General features: G+C 40.3%; 3 protein-coding genes across 4 annotated transcripts; 2 read left to right on the top strand and 1 right to left on the bottom strand.

Moving 5' to 3' along the window:
- The first annotated feature begins 16 nt into the window (after positions 1–16).
- On the top strand, positions 17–2,070 carry LOC119647616 (protein disulfide-isomerase TMX3). 2 transcript variants are annotated; one of them, XR_005248910.1, is made up of 4 exons: positions 17–303; positions 368–1,218; positions 1,349–1,886; positions 1,947–2,070. XR_005248910.1 is itself a non-coding variant. In XM_038048655.1 (3 exons), the coding sequence occupies exons 1-3, from the start codon at positions 267–269 to the stop codon at positions 1,739–1,741; spliced, it is 1,281 nt and encodes a 426-aa protein (XP_037904583.1). In that variant the 5' UTR covers positions 17–266; the 3' UTR covers positions 1,742–2,070. The 2 variants fall into 2 exon arrangements, 1 of the variants encoding a protein (XP_037904583.1); XM_038048655.1 differs by having other exon boundaries at positions 1,349–2,070.
- Positions 2,002–6,598, bottom strand: LOC119647618 (programmed cell death protein 5). The gene is made up of 3 exons (XM_038048660.1): positions 6,390–6,598; positions 2,525–2,636; positions 2,002–2,466 (listed from the first exon to the last, which is right to left on the bottom strand). Exons 1-3 carry the CDS (start codon positions 6,450–6,452, stop codon positions 2,243–2,245), a joined length of 399 nt encoding a protein of 132 aa, XP_037904588.1. The 5' UTR covers positions 6,453–6,598; the 3' UTR covers positions 2,002–2,242.
- On the top strand, positions 6,596–9,191 carry LOC119647615 (U3 small nucleolar RNA-associated protein 4 homolog). The gene is made up of 3 exons (XM_038048654.1): positions 6,596–7,048; positions 7,104–8,922; positions 8,981–9,191. The coding sequence occupies exons 1-3, from the start codon at positions 6,822–6,824 to the stop codon at positions 9,098–9,100; spliced, it is 2,166 nt and encodes a 721-aa protein (XP_037904582.1). The 5' UTR covers positions 6,596–6,821; the 3' UTR covers positions 9,101–9,191.
- Positions 9,192–16,643: the final 7,452 nt, after the last annotated feature.

Raw genomic sequence — 16,643 nt, 5'->3', positions numbered from 1 at the left:
CAGCACGGATCTTCGAGGAAAGACAACTTGACAATTCACCACTGTTTATAGTCGGCTGAGTGACGTTTTGCGAGGGTTGCATATTTCCTAAGGGGCGCAAGTTTATTGCTTTAATTTAATTATCGATTGCTATTAATGCATGAGCCGCATCATTATTAGACACTGCTGCAAACCAAGTGGTAGAAATGCGCCATCAATCCTAAATATAATTAGAAGCCTGGACACGCAGTGAAGTAGGCGGATGTGTTTGCCGATTGGAAAAAAATATGAGAGCCTGGTTCATTGCAGTTTTATTGGCTCTGGGTAAGTTATACGAGAAACAATTGAACTGCAATGGACTGTTGAATGTGCTTGTTTTTCTTTATAGCCGCGTTATGTTCAGCGAAGGCTTCGCGTGTTTTGGAGCTAAGCGACCGCTTTTTGGACGTTCGTCATGAAGGACAATGGCTGGTGATGTTCTACGCCCCTTGGTGTGCGTATTGCAAGCGTACAGAGCCGATTTGGGCGCACGTCGCACAGGCCCTGCATAACACAAACGTTCGTGTCGCTCGACTAGATTGCACTAGGTTTCCTTCAGTGGCTCAGGAATTCAAGATCAACGGCTACCCCACGATTATTTTCATTAAAGGCAATGATGAATTCGTGTACAATGGCGACAGGTCAAAAGAAGACATTTTGAACTATGTATTGCGAATGTCGGGGCCGCCTGTACAACTTGTTACTCGGCCTGAAAGTGTCGACATGCTAAAAAGCTCCCACGCTCTATTTTTCATCTATGTTGGCCCTGAAAGTGGGATCTTGTGGGACACCTACTATGCTGCCGCGGAACATTTCCAGCCTCACGGATTCTTCTACGTGACAGGGGTCGAGCTAGCCAGCCAACATTTTGAAATCAATCATACACCGACAGTGATTGTTTATAAAGAAGAAAACCACTATCACTTCCCGTATGCCAAAGCTGCGAATGAAATGGATCCATTGCAAGTAAACGAAACAATCTACCACTGGATCAACGTTGAGAGATTCACGACGTTTCCGAAAGTGACGCGGAATAATATCCATCAAATGATGAAAACGAAGAAATGGCTCGTTCTGGCTGTTGTTGAAGAAAATAAACTGAATGAAGTTGCTGCTCATGAGCTAGAGTTTCGCGATATGGTGGAGCGAGTGATTCGAAAAAATCGAAAAAAATATCACGATCGGTTTCAGTTTGGATGGGTAGGAATCCATTATATCTTAGATCAATGCATGCTCAAGTTATGGGCCTAGCGTCCTACATACATTGCAAATCACATGTTTTCTTGGGATTTTAATTTAGAATCTCAATGATTATATCCTCTTTTTCCAGATTGGAGATCCTGATATTGCTCACAGTATTGTCATGGATGCTTTACCGACACCACACATCATAGTTATAAATTCCACGACGCAGGAACACCATATACCTGAAGACGACCCTCTTCAAATGACCCCCCAGGCCCTGCATCTCTTTCTAGAAAGTGTGCATAAACAAACGGCCACCATCTACGGTGGTAATTCCTATTTGGTGCGTATTTACCGAGCGTACTTCGAAGCGAAGAAATCTTTGAAGGATATGTGGCGTGGCAATCCGGTTCTCACTTCTGTCCTGTTTGGTCTTCCACTGGGATTCCTTTCGTTAATACTGTACTCGATTTTCTGCGGCGATTGCTTAGACGCTCCCGAAGAAGACGAAGACGAGTCACATGAGAAGAAGGAATGAGGATGTATGCAGCTTCAGTTCAAAAACGTGACTTCATTTATTCTACGTGTACATAGCATGCAGTTTTGGATGTTGCCATCATTTTCGACTCCATTTCCACTCAGCATACTCACCTAGCAAATGCTTAGAGTACTTAAATTAATTAGTATGATTTCGCTTCATTTTTATTCAAAGGATTTTGTTAAATCTTATATTTCTTTCATAGAAGTGTGCGCTGTGGGAGATTCCGTGCAATTCTCGTTTAATTGAAAATGCCAATGTGTGTATTGCTGGCTGTCGGTCAGTTCCAGTAGAATTTTATTGATAAATTAATAAAACATTTGTGAGAATATGTATGTATTATTTCCACGATTTTCAATGATGAAGCATGGGTACTAAAAAATCTTCAATATAAGCTTAGCGTTAAAAATTTTGTCCTCTATTTCAATAATTTTCACAAAAGATACACATAACGAGTTAAGAGCATCAGTAAACCTAAACAGTGTTGGAAGAACACATTAATCAGCAACCGTAGTCTTCATCTTCATCTGAGTCAATGGCAGCTCTCCTTCGATCGTACTTCACAGTTGATTTTTGCTGGGGCATTTGAGAATTCAGCCGTTCAAGGAGCGTGACAAGTTGCGCATCGTCTAGTTTACCAGGAATTTGACCCATTTGCGCCATTCGGATGATCATGCCTTCAACCATTTCGGCTTTCTCGGGCTTGCTGAGCTTTAGCGTGTTAACTGAATTGCATTAAATAAGTTTATTTGAAAAATGTAATTTGTGTTAGTAAAATATTACTTCTTGCACGGGCTTGTTGATCCAAGAGTTGCGCGAGGATTGAATTTTTTGTTTCTTCCTGTTGTCGCATCTGCTCCTGTTGGGCTTTCTGTTTCTCCCCATCACCTCCTCCCTGAAAGGAAAACCTACATTTCTTCCATGCAAATGATTAAATCAAAATATCCAATGTGACCCCTCCATTCTAACAGCCATTGACTCGAAAGCTACTCACTTTCGTCAATTCTTGTTTGCGGCCTGGTTTTATACGGGTATGGGTTTTATATCAGTACCCGAGCTGATTAGGAAGACCTGGTAATCCAGTAAATACAACTTAAGTTCAATTTTTATTAATATATCTTTTTACCGGCATTAAATTCCACTTAATTAGTTAATTAATTGTAGCGATGCAAAAAAAGAAATTCCAGTTAACAGCATCAAACCTCGGAAACGTACGGTGTCAGGACATAAGCTAACTATTTCGAACCACCCAAACTATGTCTGCGCGCTAAATATTGGTATTTTGACTCATCGTTATCTGCGTTCTACAAGAAACTCGGTGGTATGATGCCAAGAGCAGTGACATAGAACGTGAAGCCGCCATTGCTATCTTTGAAAGTTTCCATCGGAAGTTGATTGCTGTCCTGCGTATCAAATAATATTTGAAACCACCCGAGGAATGCACTGGGTCGTTGTGAACTAAATGGGTGCGTTTTCGCGAGAAAGGAGACGAAATGATCTCTCACGTCAACAAAGTTTAAATGGAATCGAACAAAAACAACGATCTACAAAGCAGCCTAAGCAATTGCCGATGCCACCAAGCCCAATAAGCGAACATACCTGACTTTGGAATGACGGCGTCCAGAGGAAGATTCAAGAAAAAAAATCCCTAAGTTTCCTGTGTATAAAACGCTGACCAATTAGCAAACTTCTAAGAATGAGAACGAAATCGATTGTCATTACCTGAGTAGCTCACTACAAAAATCTTTATGACAAACTGAGTCCTTTCAACTGTCAGATATCTCTATGTCGACTTGCTAAAACCAGACACATTCGCACACATATATCGATCATTTCTGATGTGGTTATGATAAGAAAGGTACATTGTTTACAGGCAGTTGATCCACAACGGCTGGAATACGTCAAGAAGGTCTGAACTCGATTAGCTTATATAACACTGTTGACATTGGAGCATTTCCACCTATCAGCGCCATAGAACTTGGAGAGGCAATCAGGCGAATAAAACCGGAGAAAACAATAGGCACTGACGACATCGGAGCTGAGCTCGAGAAAACTATTATAAAAGCTTGGATGCTCTTGCTCAGTGAATTCTTCAATCGTGTGGATGAGTAGGATAAATTCCCATTCGATTACAAGAAAACACAACCGTTCCAATAAGTGAAAAAAGGCAGTTCGGGGAAATGATCAGCTTACCGTCCCATACCATGGAGGATTTTCAGCCCATTTATGACAACTGCATTCACGACATATTTCAAAACCGCGACCCATTTCTACTTTCATCGAGAAGCACCTTCTCATCATTTCTGTTCGTTCTTGTAATAGACACGATTATGAGAAACATTAACGTCCGTTCCTTCTTTCATTAAAGAAGCACCCTCTCATCATTCTTCTTCGTTCTTATCATGGACGCGGTTATGAGGAACATCTAACGGCACCTGCTTCATATGTAAACCCCGCCCGATTTCTCCTTTCATCAAAGAAGCACCCTCTAATAATTTCTTTTCGTTCTTGTCATGGACACGGTTATGAGAAACATCTTAAGTCCAGCGTTCTACGCACTGCTCTAAGTTTATATGAGAAAAAAGCTGAATTAGAGAAAGCAACAATGCGGCTGGAAAGTGGAATTGTTTTATCTTATCTTCCCCAATTAAAAAAAGGTGAGGTGAATTTGAGTCTCGAAGTATAATACCACTGTACGCTATGTGGTCGACCATACATCTACAAGAATTGGTCGCCTCTTGTCCATGGCGTACGGTACCAATGCGGAACAACAAGTCGCGAAACCGGACGCTTCAGGTATGAAAAGTTTTGTGTATTTCTTTTATAAACCCATTGGACTGTGCATTTGTCCCATTAGTACCTAGCCCATAATATATGCATATGCATATGTGACATTGAAAGTCTTGAATTTGCAAAGAAACGAAAAATTTGATCTATTATAACTTTGTTAGTAATAGCGCGATTTTAACCAAACTTCGTAGGATGATGATTACAGCCTATATTGCTGCAAAATTTCGTGGTTTTAAGATGAACTTAAGGAGGAGGGGGTTTCGAGGCGAATTAACAAAGTTAGAATGTGTCCGCAAAAGAAATGATCAGTTTCGACCCCCAGCAGTGTCCACCTTTGCATCAAATGTCAAAACTAACACCGGAATCGGAAAGTTGATACCCCACATATTTGGTGCAAAAAAATTTAGAGCCTCTTTGGCATGTATGGGGACCACCGACCCCCATGAAACAGGCGCTATCACTGTCGGCGGCAGTGACTTGCCCAGAACTAAGCGATTTAAATATCTCGGGTCAATGCTATCAGCCAATGGAGAACTGCGTTATGGAATTGCTTTACGCATTAGCGCAACCTGAATGAAGTGGCGTTCCGCAACTGGTGTCCTTTCTGATCGGCGTATCAACGAACGTCTCAAATCTAAAATTTACCGCAATGTTGTCCGTCTTGTCGCTTCTATGGTTCTGAGTGTTGGCCGATTATAAAAGACCATGAACGGCGTTTTAAGGTAAAGGGTACGAAGATGTTGCGCTGGACTAGTGGCGTGACACGTTTTGATCACATCCGAAATGAGAATATCTGCCATCGATATGGGATTGCACCAATCGTGGAGAAACTGCGAGAGAGGCGTCTTCGATCGTATGGTCCCGTAAATCGCGCCAACAAGAATTCACTTGCCAAGATTGGTCTGAACATCGAGGTTGACAGTAAGCGACCGAAAGGCCGGCCGAAACAATGGTCACTTGATACGCTGGATGGGGATTTAAAAACCTCGAGATTGCATCCAGATCAGGTATTTAATAGAATCAAATGGCGAAACCGATCACAACGAGCCGACCCCGCTTTTGAACGGGGCAAAGGCTGATAGAGGATAAAAATAACCTTTCACAACTTTTTTGCTCCCAATAAAACAAAGCAAGCCGACTTGTTCTAGTAAGCCATAAATGACTGGCACCAATCGAAGGAATGAAAGAATGAAACGATCGTCAAGTGCAGCATTTTTAGGGAGATTTTTAATAGTTAAAGTAAGCGTCTCAGAAACTCGAAGCATTCAAGGAAGAAACAGGCTTCCCGTCCCCAAGCAAACTAGGTATCTCATATAACATTAAAAAATTAATTCATTATTTCTCGCGCATACCGTTACAATTTTGTGCGAATATTTCTCAACAACTTTTAAGTTCCCCCGTTATCCAGCTGTGGCCCCCCGTTTTCTTTTCCAACGGTAAAAGTTTAGTTTAGAATCTTGCTTCCTACTTTGCCGCCAGACACCTACAGAAGAAGCTAGAAAATCAGCGTTAGCTACGACTTGATTTCGAGAACTAATTTTCCTAATGTTTCCTTCTATACCATTCGAAGCCAATCCTTCTTAAATCAATTCTTTTGACTGGCTATTAATTGCTGCATTAAAGAAGCTTCGTTGTGTTTTTGGATGATTCACTTTTCAACCTATTAGTCAGTAAGGACAGGGTGAAGTTTCTAAGGACCCTTCCCGATTTGTTAGCGGTAAATATTCACTGTGACCCAATAAGGTCGAGAGACTTCTAACTCCGGAAAGTATCTTTGGGAAAAAACTGTTCCTAACGGAGGAAGGTCCCAGTAGCACTAATTGAGGTTAACAGGAAAAGCATTAGTTCATTTACTTACATACTGAGACTGCAATTGGGCCATTCGTTGCGCTCGAACGGCTTCAAGGTCTGAGTCACCCATCGTTGAATTCGATCCACTACTATTCTTCGCGAAATTCAAAAAGATCCCACTATAACTCTGCGCAATAACTTTCAGCAGGCAAACCAAATTTGGAATTTGACATTATCGTGCCCACTGGCGTTGACGGACTGCACTCTTGTTTTGGGAAATTTCCTCCTGCCCGGGTTGCAATATTAGAAAAGTATGGGTTAAAAGGAAAATGAAAACATCTTGACGGATTTCCAAACTCTCGGTATGGAATGATTTTCACTAGTAATGGGAAATTCGAATTTATGAAAATATATGTTTGTACGTTAAAAGTGAATTGATATTTTGCATAAGTTCGAAAAAAATATATATTCGGGCAACACCTATCCCGAGGCGATACGCATGGCACGCCAGAATCAACGTGCAACCAAATGTCATAACATTGAGGAACGGTGTGGTGTCTTGGATTTTTGTGTGGCTCGGACTCGGCTAGTTAACGCTATGAAAATGAAAGCCGCAGAAGGCGAAGGCATAACAAGAATTCACAATGTCCGGTTCTACAACTTGCCACCAAGATCCATTAACTGTTTGAGTTATAATCAACGATCAGGAAAGCTAGCACTATCAAGGTAAGGCGTTTTTATTATGATTTGTACTCTTGTTAAAAATTGTATTTTTGAGTAGAAGTGATGGATCTTTGGAAATTTGGGACATCAGCTATGCAGCTTTTTTGGAGAAGTGTATTCCAGGGGATGGCAAGCTGTCCATAGAGGGTATCGGCTGGGCTGGCGACCGTTTATTTTCAGCTGGACTGAACGGAGAAGTGGTGGAGTGGGATTTGACTGCTTTAAAGCGAAAAGCATCCCAGAGGGTCACAGGCCTCGCTATTTGGTGTCTAGATATCAATCGCACGGGGAGTTGTATGGCTGTAGGCACCGAGGAAGGTTACTTGAATGCGTTCGATATTGACGAAAACGGAATCACCTACAAAAACCTTTTCGACAAACAAGAGGGACGAATTCTATGTTGCCGATTCGACGCTATCGGCGATTATATAGTGACAGGATCAATCGACGTAATTCGAATTTGGAACACGAAAACTGGACACGCTATTCACAGAATGGCCTTAGGAAGGTCTGAGAAGAAGCGCGAGACGATAGTGTGGTCGCTGCAAGTAACAAAAGCCTTCTTTATAATTGCTGGAGATTCCCGAGGTCAGATCACTGTATGGGATGGGAAATTAGGGGCGCAAGTAGAGTCACACCAAGTATTGCAAGCAGACGTGCTGGCTGTCGCAATAAACGAAGAAGAAGATGTGTTGGTCTGCTCTGGAATGGATCCCATCATCCGAATCTATTCCCTGACGGAAATAAAAAAGAACGATCGGTTGACGAAAAAGTGGGTGAAATTTTTTCAGCGGAACGTGCACGACCATGATGTTAAAGCCCTGGTGTGTGTTGGATCTGACTTGATATCGGGCGGAGTGGATGGCTATTTAGGCATTTCGTCATATGCAAAGACAGGCCAGTCCCACATTGCAAAACATGGGCCTTTCCTGCAGTCACCATGTGCTGCAATCTCTCCAGAGGCACGATTGCTTCTACTTCAATACGTTACGGGGCTGGATGTGTGGCGATTGGGTTCAGCTTTAGATCGTGTTCAAATTACAGATGAAGAGAGCAAAGATCATAGGAAAATTTTGTCACTTGATGCAGGGCCTGAACAGTTGATACAGCTACAGAGTGTCAATCATGAAGCAATTGTCTGTTCGGCTCTTTCACCAAATGGTCGCTTCCTCGTATATTCAACAACCAAAAGCATTCGCATTTTCGTAATTACTGCTCCACCAGGCCAACCTGTCAAACTAACTCGTATTAAAGACCTTCCGGAAAGTTGTTCCGCATGTTCAAAGATCCTGTTCTCTCGGGACTCAAGTACTCTGTTTCTTGTGAAACCCGGCGTTAACCACATTGATGTGTTTAATATTTTATCGGATTACGAGATAGATTATTGTGAAACTATTGACGCCCTACGTGCTATACGGGACGTCATCCACCTTCTAACTATTTCACATTGCGGCCGTTACTTGGTTGCAGCGGGGACTTGCCGGACTATTGCAGTGTGGCAGAAAATGCAAAAGCATTGGGATCATTACTTCAATCTTCCAAAATATATGGTACCCACGACGGCAATTGCATTACACTATGCAAAGCCACGACTGGTAGCTGCATTCACAGATGGCAAAATATTTGAATACGATCTCGACGAAATGGCCTTTACTTGTTCGTCGAACAAAAAGTTTTTTTCCACTTGTCAAACACATTCTGTGAATAATATCGTTCTGTGTAATAACAATGAAAATATTTTCATTCTCCACAATGATAAGATGCTCTATGTGCTGGAGAAGCAACCAAGCGAGGAGCGAAATTCAATAAAAACGGCTAAATCAGATGGATCGAAAAATACAGCTGACTTAAAGCTGAAATATCAGAAGTCATTCGAGGTAACTTAAGATATTTTAAGTGCCAAATGAAAACTTATTAATAGTCCTTTTCTTTCAGCATTTTGTTTATCTGGAGAGGTTATCAGAAAACGAGGTAGTTGCTGTTGGTGTCAACCCAGTTTCCATAATAGAACAGCTTCCGGCTGTATTGAAAAAGAAGAAATTTGGTGCTACTTGAAAAAAGTATTCAAAATTAAATTTATGTTCGGATTTTGCGTTGAGAAGAAAGGAAATATATTATGAAATGGAATAACAAATGGCATTCATTTTTAAGGCTTTGAGTAAAGATATTCATACATACATTCATTTACATTGAGTTTACGAGGCATCCACATTCATGCAAAGGGGGTAAACGTTTCTTCTGATTATAGTTTTGACTTGGTGTTTTCAGGAATGTACCCAACTAGAAACCAGAAAGACGTATTTATATGAAAACTGGGCTCCAAAATATTGCTACCCTTCCCGATATCTGCTCAAATAAAGCAAATGAAAGTGCATTGCTAAATTTTAGATATTTACTGAAGGCATTGTTACGTCAATCCCAGAAGTATCAAGTTCAGGAATATAGGTTACTATGTAAAGCAACTGCCGGAAAGCGGTGGATTTACTCTCTGAAATCATAAAATTTTGTAATATAGAATAAGAGTGTGATTCCTAGTATCATAATTTCAGGGTGAATATAGTCTGGCACTAGAAAGTTTGGTGGCAATCGTACTATTGTTAATCGAGGAATAGTGGGTCAAAATGATCTCTTTCACGTAAATTACATGCAACCTAAGAAATCATTATAGAATGTCAGTATCACACTGAAGTGAATACTTCTCATACTAAGTGCATATACACTACAATGTGCAATTTGAACAGTTTTGCATCAAGATATTCTTCTAAGGAATACGTCCAATGTCTTGCATACCTGAAGCATCGATCTTCCGGCTTCCGACTTTTTAATCATTATTTTCTTTTACCTTTTCCTCTGGAGTTTCTTAATATTTGAAACGGTTTGTTATCCAACGTTCTCATATTGTGATTACTTATAATACAAATGTGAAGTTATATTATAAATTGTCCTAAAACGCGCATGCTTCGAACAAAGACTAACTCTACTACTCACTTCGATTTTTTTTATTATAGAATATATTATATTTAATGGATATTTATCTGAATGGAGCCAAGCTGTTTGTGGCAAACAACATTGCAAACCGCTGTATTATTCTATGTTGAAGAGTGCAAATTACTTGCATAAGTCCCTGCACCGCTGACATTTGTATTCTTCAACAAGTTAATGGTCACTGTTGATATCGTACATTGCGCGCCAGAAAACCATCTTCTGGAACTCGGACCCGTATTACGATTCTTCTCGCAGTTAAGTCTATTTAAATTTATCCAATTATTTAGATCATTTTTGGTTTTTTCTGCTTCTTTCACCCATTATCCCGACAAGGGTTTGACCCATTATACATTTTTCCATTTCTAGCTACAATTGCTCAGGATATAAACACTCAATGCTAAAATAATTTGAAATATTTTTTTTTTATTTCAACCCTGAAACTTTTTTCTTGAACCGTACAGGTTAAATTAGCAGATAATGAAGCGAAGAGTAACAGCATAGTATCGTTGTTACCGCCAAAGTGCGACCTTATCATTGAAGTAGAGCAGGCAGACACGACTCGTAGTTAATAAAACTCATATAGACCAAGCTGCAGAACTTATGGGAAGAGATTTTCCTTTTTCTTCTAATCAAAGAACGCGTCGCATGGTATACTATCATGTGAGTAAGGAAACAAAGTATAGAACTTCTCCGTTACACGTTTGTGACCATCCATTACTCATTGTCTACTTCTCTCCAATATGTACACAATATCTTGAAGTTCAAACGTATGCATACAGTTACAGGTTATACGAATACACCTTTCCCGATGACGACCTACAGTTGAAAGTCAATGGAGGCAGAAGGGTGTCACGTCTAGACTTTGGCTAGACAGTGCAAACCGCTCCATCGGCACAGATCGTTCATAGAAGCGCACAATTTGGCTGCTGGGTCTGCGGGCAATTCACGTGCCGAAATTTTACTTTCATACCACGGTAACTTGGAATATGTACATGTACCACTAGTCACTTGTTTGAGAGCGATTGCAGAACTTCTTTGAATACGAGCCTACAAATGCAATTGACTCATCTTAAATTCCTCTCAAGTATTATTGACTTATTAATAATATGCTAGTACACATGGTGGGAGTGAATATAAAGAAATTTAAGTAAATTATGAACTTTCTGTGTAAACTTGTATATTATTTATCCTATTTGTTAAATGAGTTCACTTTAAAAATATCATATGTAAAGTTTGGAAATCGTGGCTTTTCACGTCTTAAGATTGAATTATCTGTGTCTATTGTACTGATGGCAATTGGTGGAGGAGTTTCTCTCCACGGACTGGGTTCGCCCAATCCTATCACCATCGCTTTAAGATTTTGTAGGCTCAAATAAATACTTATGACATCTTTCTGATGGAAAATGGGGCGGAATCGCGAAACAATGTAATTACTTGGATTTCGGAATCTTAATCGAATACCTGCTTTAATGCAACCGGCCTAAAACATCCTATAATCATACTTCTCCTTTGATGAGACCTGACATTCAATTGCAAAACACTTTATACACCAAAAATTTGACTGACGGTTTCGTCCAGGGCAGAGGCAACTCATCAGACGCTGCCTCACCTCTGCCCTGGGAGCAGCGTGACCGAAAGTGCCAACAGGTGGAAAGACGCTCCCTTTCAGATCGGACGTTTTCAAAATGCTATGATATCGGAAGAGCAACAGTTTATGACATTTTAAAAAACAAGGATAAAATTGGAAAATTAGTGAAGACTGTGGAGGAACCCAAGAATAGAAAAAGTCCAAAACTCTCTTCATCTGCGCCCTCTTGACTTCTTCCTCATTGCACAGTTTATTCTAGATTGTTGCGATCATAGAGTTGATCGCATTCCAATTCTCCTGACGTGCTAATATTCTTTGGACAATATTTTCCGGTGATAGCGTTTCATCTACGTTTCTCCTTACTTCTACGGATCTTGGACATAGGAAGAATAAGTGTGCTAGGTCCTCCTGGACCCCATCGCTGTTTAATCACTCAGGTGAGGTGTCCAATTTAAACCTGTAGAAGTGATGTTGATGTTATCCTCCGTAACCTGTGAGAAACTGGGTGAGATTATAATTGATCTCGCCATGCTTTTTCTTTAGTCATTCCCCGATGGTAGGGTTGATCCCTAGGTCCAATGACCCTTTTCTGATTGATCTCATTGCTTTTGCCATCTACGGATCTCTCTTTTCCAACTTTTTCCACCTGCGGTGACAGTGAGATGGACCTGACGTTGTATATCTTTATCAACTCGTTTGCATCATCTGAGGCGGCTTTAAAGGCAAAATACGCCCTTATGGCTGCTCTTCTGTAGACTGCACTCAGTTTATGTGCGTTACCAAAACGTGCAGCCCTGTTTCCCAAACTGGGATCGCATATATCCAGATGAAAATCACCACCCTAGCTATGAACAGTCTGCAAATATGCCGAGGCCCTAATAAATTCAGCCTTATTCTTGCCGGAGCCATACTCGTGGTCAATGCTTTTTTGGAATTATACTATATGTGCTGCTTAAAATTGAGTTTCACATATGTTATTACTCGAAAGTATTTGATTGCCGATTTGGAAGTGATGATATGATTATTAATTCTAATGCAGGTGTACTTGTTTCGGCGCTTGGTGATGAGGACTTGTTCCGTTTTTTCTTCGTAAGCGCTACTCCAGCGCTCTCTAACCAAGCCGTAACAGCACCGATTGCTTCGTTTGAGTACAATTAACTATCTTCGAGATACTTTGCGACCACAACTAGTGCTATGCCGTCAGCGTAACTTACCATCGTGGCCTCCTCCGGAACCGCAAGGTTGACGTTTTTTCGGTTTTGGCTTTTGGCGGGCGGTTCTCCTACCCTGTGAGTCCGTCCGTAGTTCAAAGGTAATTACCTAGTGGTCGCTATGCGTGAAATCCTGAATAATTTGCCAGTACATATTATGCGCCAGTATAGGGCTGACAAAAGCCAGATCTACAATTGAACTAGACCCCCCTTTCCGATATGTGTTTACATTACCATCGTTGGCCAGAAGTACATCTAACTGGTCGGATGATTCTCAGAAGCTGCGCCCCCATGGGTTAGTCTCTGTGCTACACCATTCTATGCACTAAAGTCATCGGCTATCACCCTTGGAATTCGATCTCTCAGGTCGAGAACGAGATTGTCTTCAAATTCAGACAATGTGACGCGGTGTGGGGCGCAGGATACTGAGGACAATTACTTCCGTACCATGATACATTAGAAATAACCATATTCACCGGAACTGGAAGATCTTACCCATAAATAATAATGTTAGAGCAACGATTCAATTAGATCTAGATCTTGAAATGCGTTAGGGCACTTTATTCGAAACAGTTACGATACACTAGAAATCAATGTGGGCAATGCTGATTGCTCGCCTGTGATTATTATCCTGATTTAACTCAGGTACCCATTCACGACTGAGTGGAATAGTAACCAATATCCAGGCACCCATAAAAAATTTAAAATTCGGTAAGTTCCAGAAATAAATATAAGGCAATAAAAAAATTCTATCAAAAGGTTTTCCGAAGTAGCGATGAAGATTACTAGGCTATACATCCTGCGGGCCAATGCTATTGGTACCAGATTCAATTTTTCTTGTCAATCGAATTTTCGATATATTACTTTATGCATCAACTGTAATATGATCCAGGGACATACTGAAATGCTCTTTCAAACATCGATGTAGCTAATTTGACCAAGGAAGGAGATAAGATTTCTTCCGTTTGAAACTCCTACTTTTCTGATGATATTTAGTCATATCGCATTACTATTGTTAGCGAAACAACTTTTTGAACCCCAACCGCTTACAAGAGCATACATGATAGCATTGAAAAAGTATGCACAAAAGAACTTTTGGTTTTGAATAATGGATGCAGCCAGCGCACACAGCTCTATTATTTATATTTTTAACATTTTTTTAATAAAGATAGTGATTTAAAAAAATGCGCAACTCAATCTTACATAACAAAACACATAACATATTTGGCAGCCTAAAAATTCTTTGTTGACGCCATTTTCAAATAAATGTCCACAGTTTAACTATAGTTCAAGGCATATTTAAAGCGGCTTTAAACTATGAGATTTATATGAGTAATGGGTTTCCAATGAAAATACTCGTAGACTACCAGCAATGATTTGCCAGTGGAAGAAGGGCACAGACTTTCATCTTTCAGATACTTAAAAATTTCATGGCATTCTTCTAATTGAATGGTAAATGTAACGGAGGCAGTATTAAGATGTTTGGAATCTGGTGCATATATAAAGATATATATGTATGTATATTAATTACACCAAAACGTCATGTAAATTCAACCCGTCTGGGCTCCATTCCACTTCATCCTGTTGAACAATCTGAAAAGCTCAAATGAAACACAAATGCATGCCGCACTACATATGCATACATACTGCAAATATATCTACAATTGTGACTGCTATCATCCGTAGATAGAACAGCATTGAGCTTGAAGGGAAATTCGGTGCAGATTTCGTCGTGCGTTTATTGTTTACTCAGATATTTGTTGGTCCTGTCTAGACGTTACGTCATCAGCGAAATCCCCCATTGTCATTCGACATTTATAACTAGACTAGACTCAACCTTCGATGCAGCCCTGGCCAATTTCATCTGAAATTGTTGCTTTGATTTTTAGTCCATTATGTTTAAGTATGCACTCGGAATAGAGAGCTCGCGTGTTGCATTTACTGATAACTTTTGCCTAGTCGCCCAGAACAAGCACTTTACATTTCCATTGAGGAAAACTTGTATGAAATGAAACCTTGCTATCATCGATTTACCAACTCATACGTTACTTAGGCTTCCACATATGATTTATTTGGAAGCAGCTTCACCCATTGTCAAAATTTAGTGAGACTGTGAGAGCTAGTATGTAGTGAAGGGTGTTTTGCCTGTGGCCTCTAAATATATTTTTTAGAGGGGAATTTGAAAATTTTTCACCTAATATAATTTCTTTAATATAATATACATAAAGCAGTATGGATAAGGTGTATTGTTTTTCCCCAGTTATTACCCTTTTCATGAAACATACATACATGCAGTCAGATTGAAAAGGTGCAGATAATCGGCGGAATTTGCGAAAAAATATTTAATTTGCATTTCTGGTAGACACCATTGTTTTTAACATACATAAATACTTGCGTCAGTATGTGATGAGACTTTTAACGATTTATTGATAAGACAAATTACTTTTGGGTTTAAAAAGCAAAAATGCTGTTTACAAATAGGTACGCATGATTGCCAAAACCTTTTGCATAAACATAATTTGCCTTGTCATCCGCAATAGGCGTTACGCATACCTACTAATAATAACGCCTCCTAAATATGAACAGCTCAAGAATTTAAACACTTTAAGCAAAGATAGATCATTTTGAAGGAATGTTGAACGTACCGAAAGGGCCACATGAGATCTAGCATGACAGGGAGGTGGAAGCTGCCGCAAATAGTATTGATTTCAATATTGATTATTGCATATACGCGAACGAAGACAAACAGCTGAAGAGGTGAAAGAGCATTTCACCACAGTTCTCAATCGTATAACATCCTTCTTGTGAATGAAATGATAAAGTATCGTAACATCTTCCTACAAATAAAAGAAAAATCATTTTGGCATCAATGCACTCAAGCTGGACAAAGACAATGAGCTTGATGGTTTCTATGCGGAAGTGTTTCTTGTATCGACTTGAACTACTCTCGATTGGCTCCGAGAATACTTTCCTCAAATGTAGAATTCCTGACGCAATACAGGCTCCGCGGTTACTGATGGAGAAACACCATGAGAAGCACCGTCCTTTTTACATTGCATTTCTGGATCTAGAGAAGGTGTTTGATCGTGTGCCATACGAACTCATCTAGTATGCTCTGCGGCAGCACCTAGTGCCAAACGAACTTGTACCCTCAGTTAAATTGCTTTACCACCTTCCGAAAAGTAAAGTTCGAAGTGTGGAGGTCGTGTCAATACCACGTTATAACTCTGTCATCCAAGAAGCGCCCTTTCATCACTCTTCTTTGTTTTCGTTAGGGACACTGTCAAATGGCGCATCGACCGTCCAGCGTCCTATACACGACTTTACGTAGATTATGTTTTCCGGGCGTCTAATAGCAAAAATGGACTGATCGCCTCATGAAACACGGTCTCAGACTGACTCTAAATAAAACAGAATTTTTGAACAGACAGAACTGATTCTAATGAGACAGATACTATCACTTTTAGTGTCAACAGCCTGCCCAGTGCTCAACGATTTAAATATCTCAGATCGATGCTATCAGCCAATGGAGAACTGCATTAAGAATTTGCTCCATTGCTCCACCCATTAGCACAGCCTGGTGAAGTGGCGTTCCATAACTGGCGTTTTTTGTGATCGACGTATCAAATCGAAAATTTACCGTAGTGTTGTCCGCCCTGTCGCTCTCTATAGTTCTGAGTGTTGGCCGAATATAAAAGACAATGAACACCATGTCGTGGTAATGGAGACGAAGATGAGACATTGGTCTAGTGGGAAACACGGTATGATTACATCCAAAATGGAAATATTCGCGATCGATGTGGCATTGCACCAA

This window comes from Hermetia illucens, chromosome 2 (genome assembly GCF_905115235.1).
Source record: "Hermetia illucens chromosome 2, iHerIll2.2.curated.20191125, whole genome shotgun sequence".
NCBI lineage: Eukaryota > Metazoa > Arthropoda > Insecta > Diptera > Stratiomyidae > Hermetia > Hermetia illucens.
This window is presented reverse-complemented; position numbering and strand designations above follow the sequence as displayed.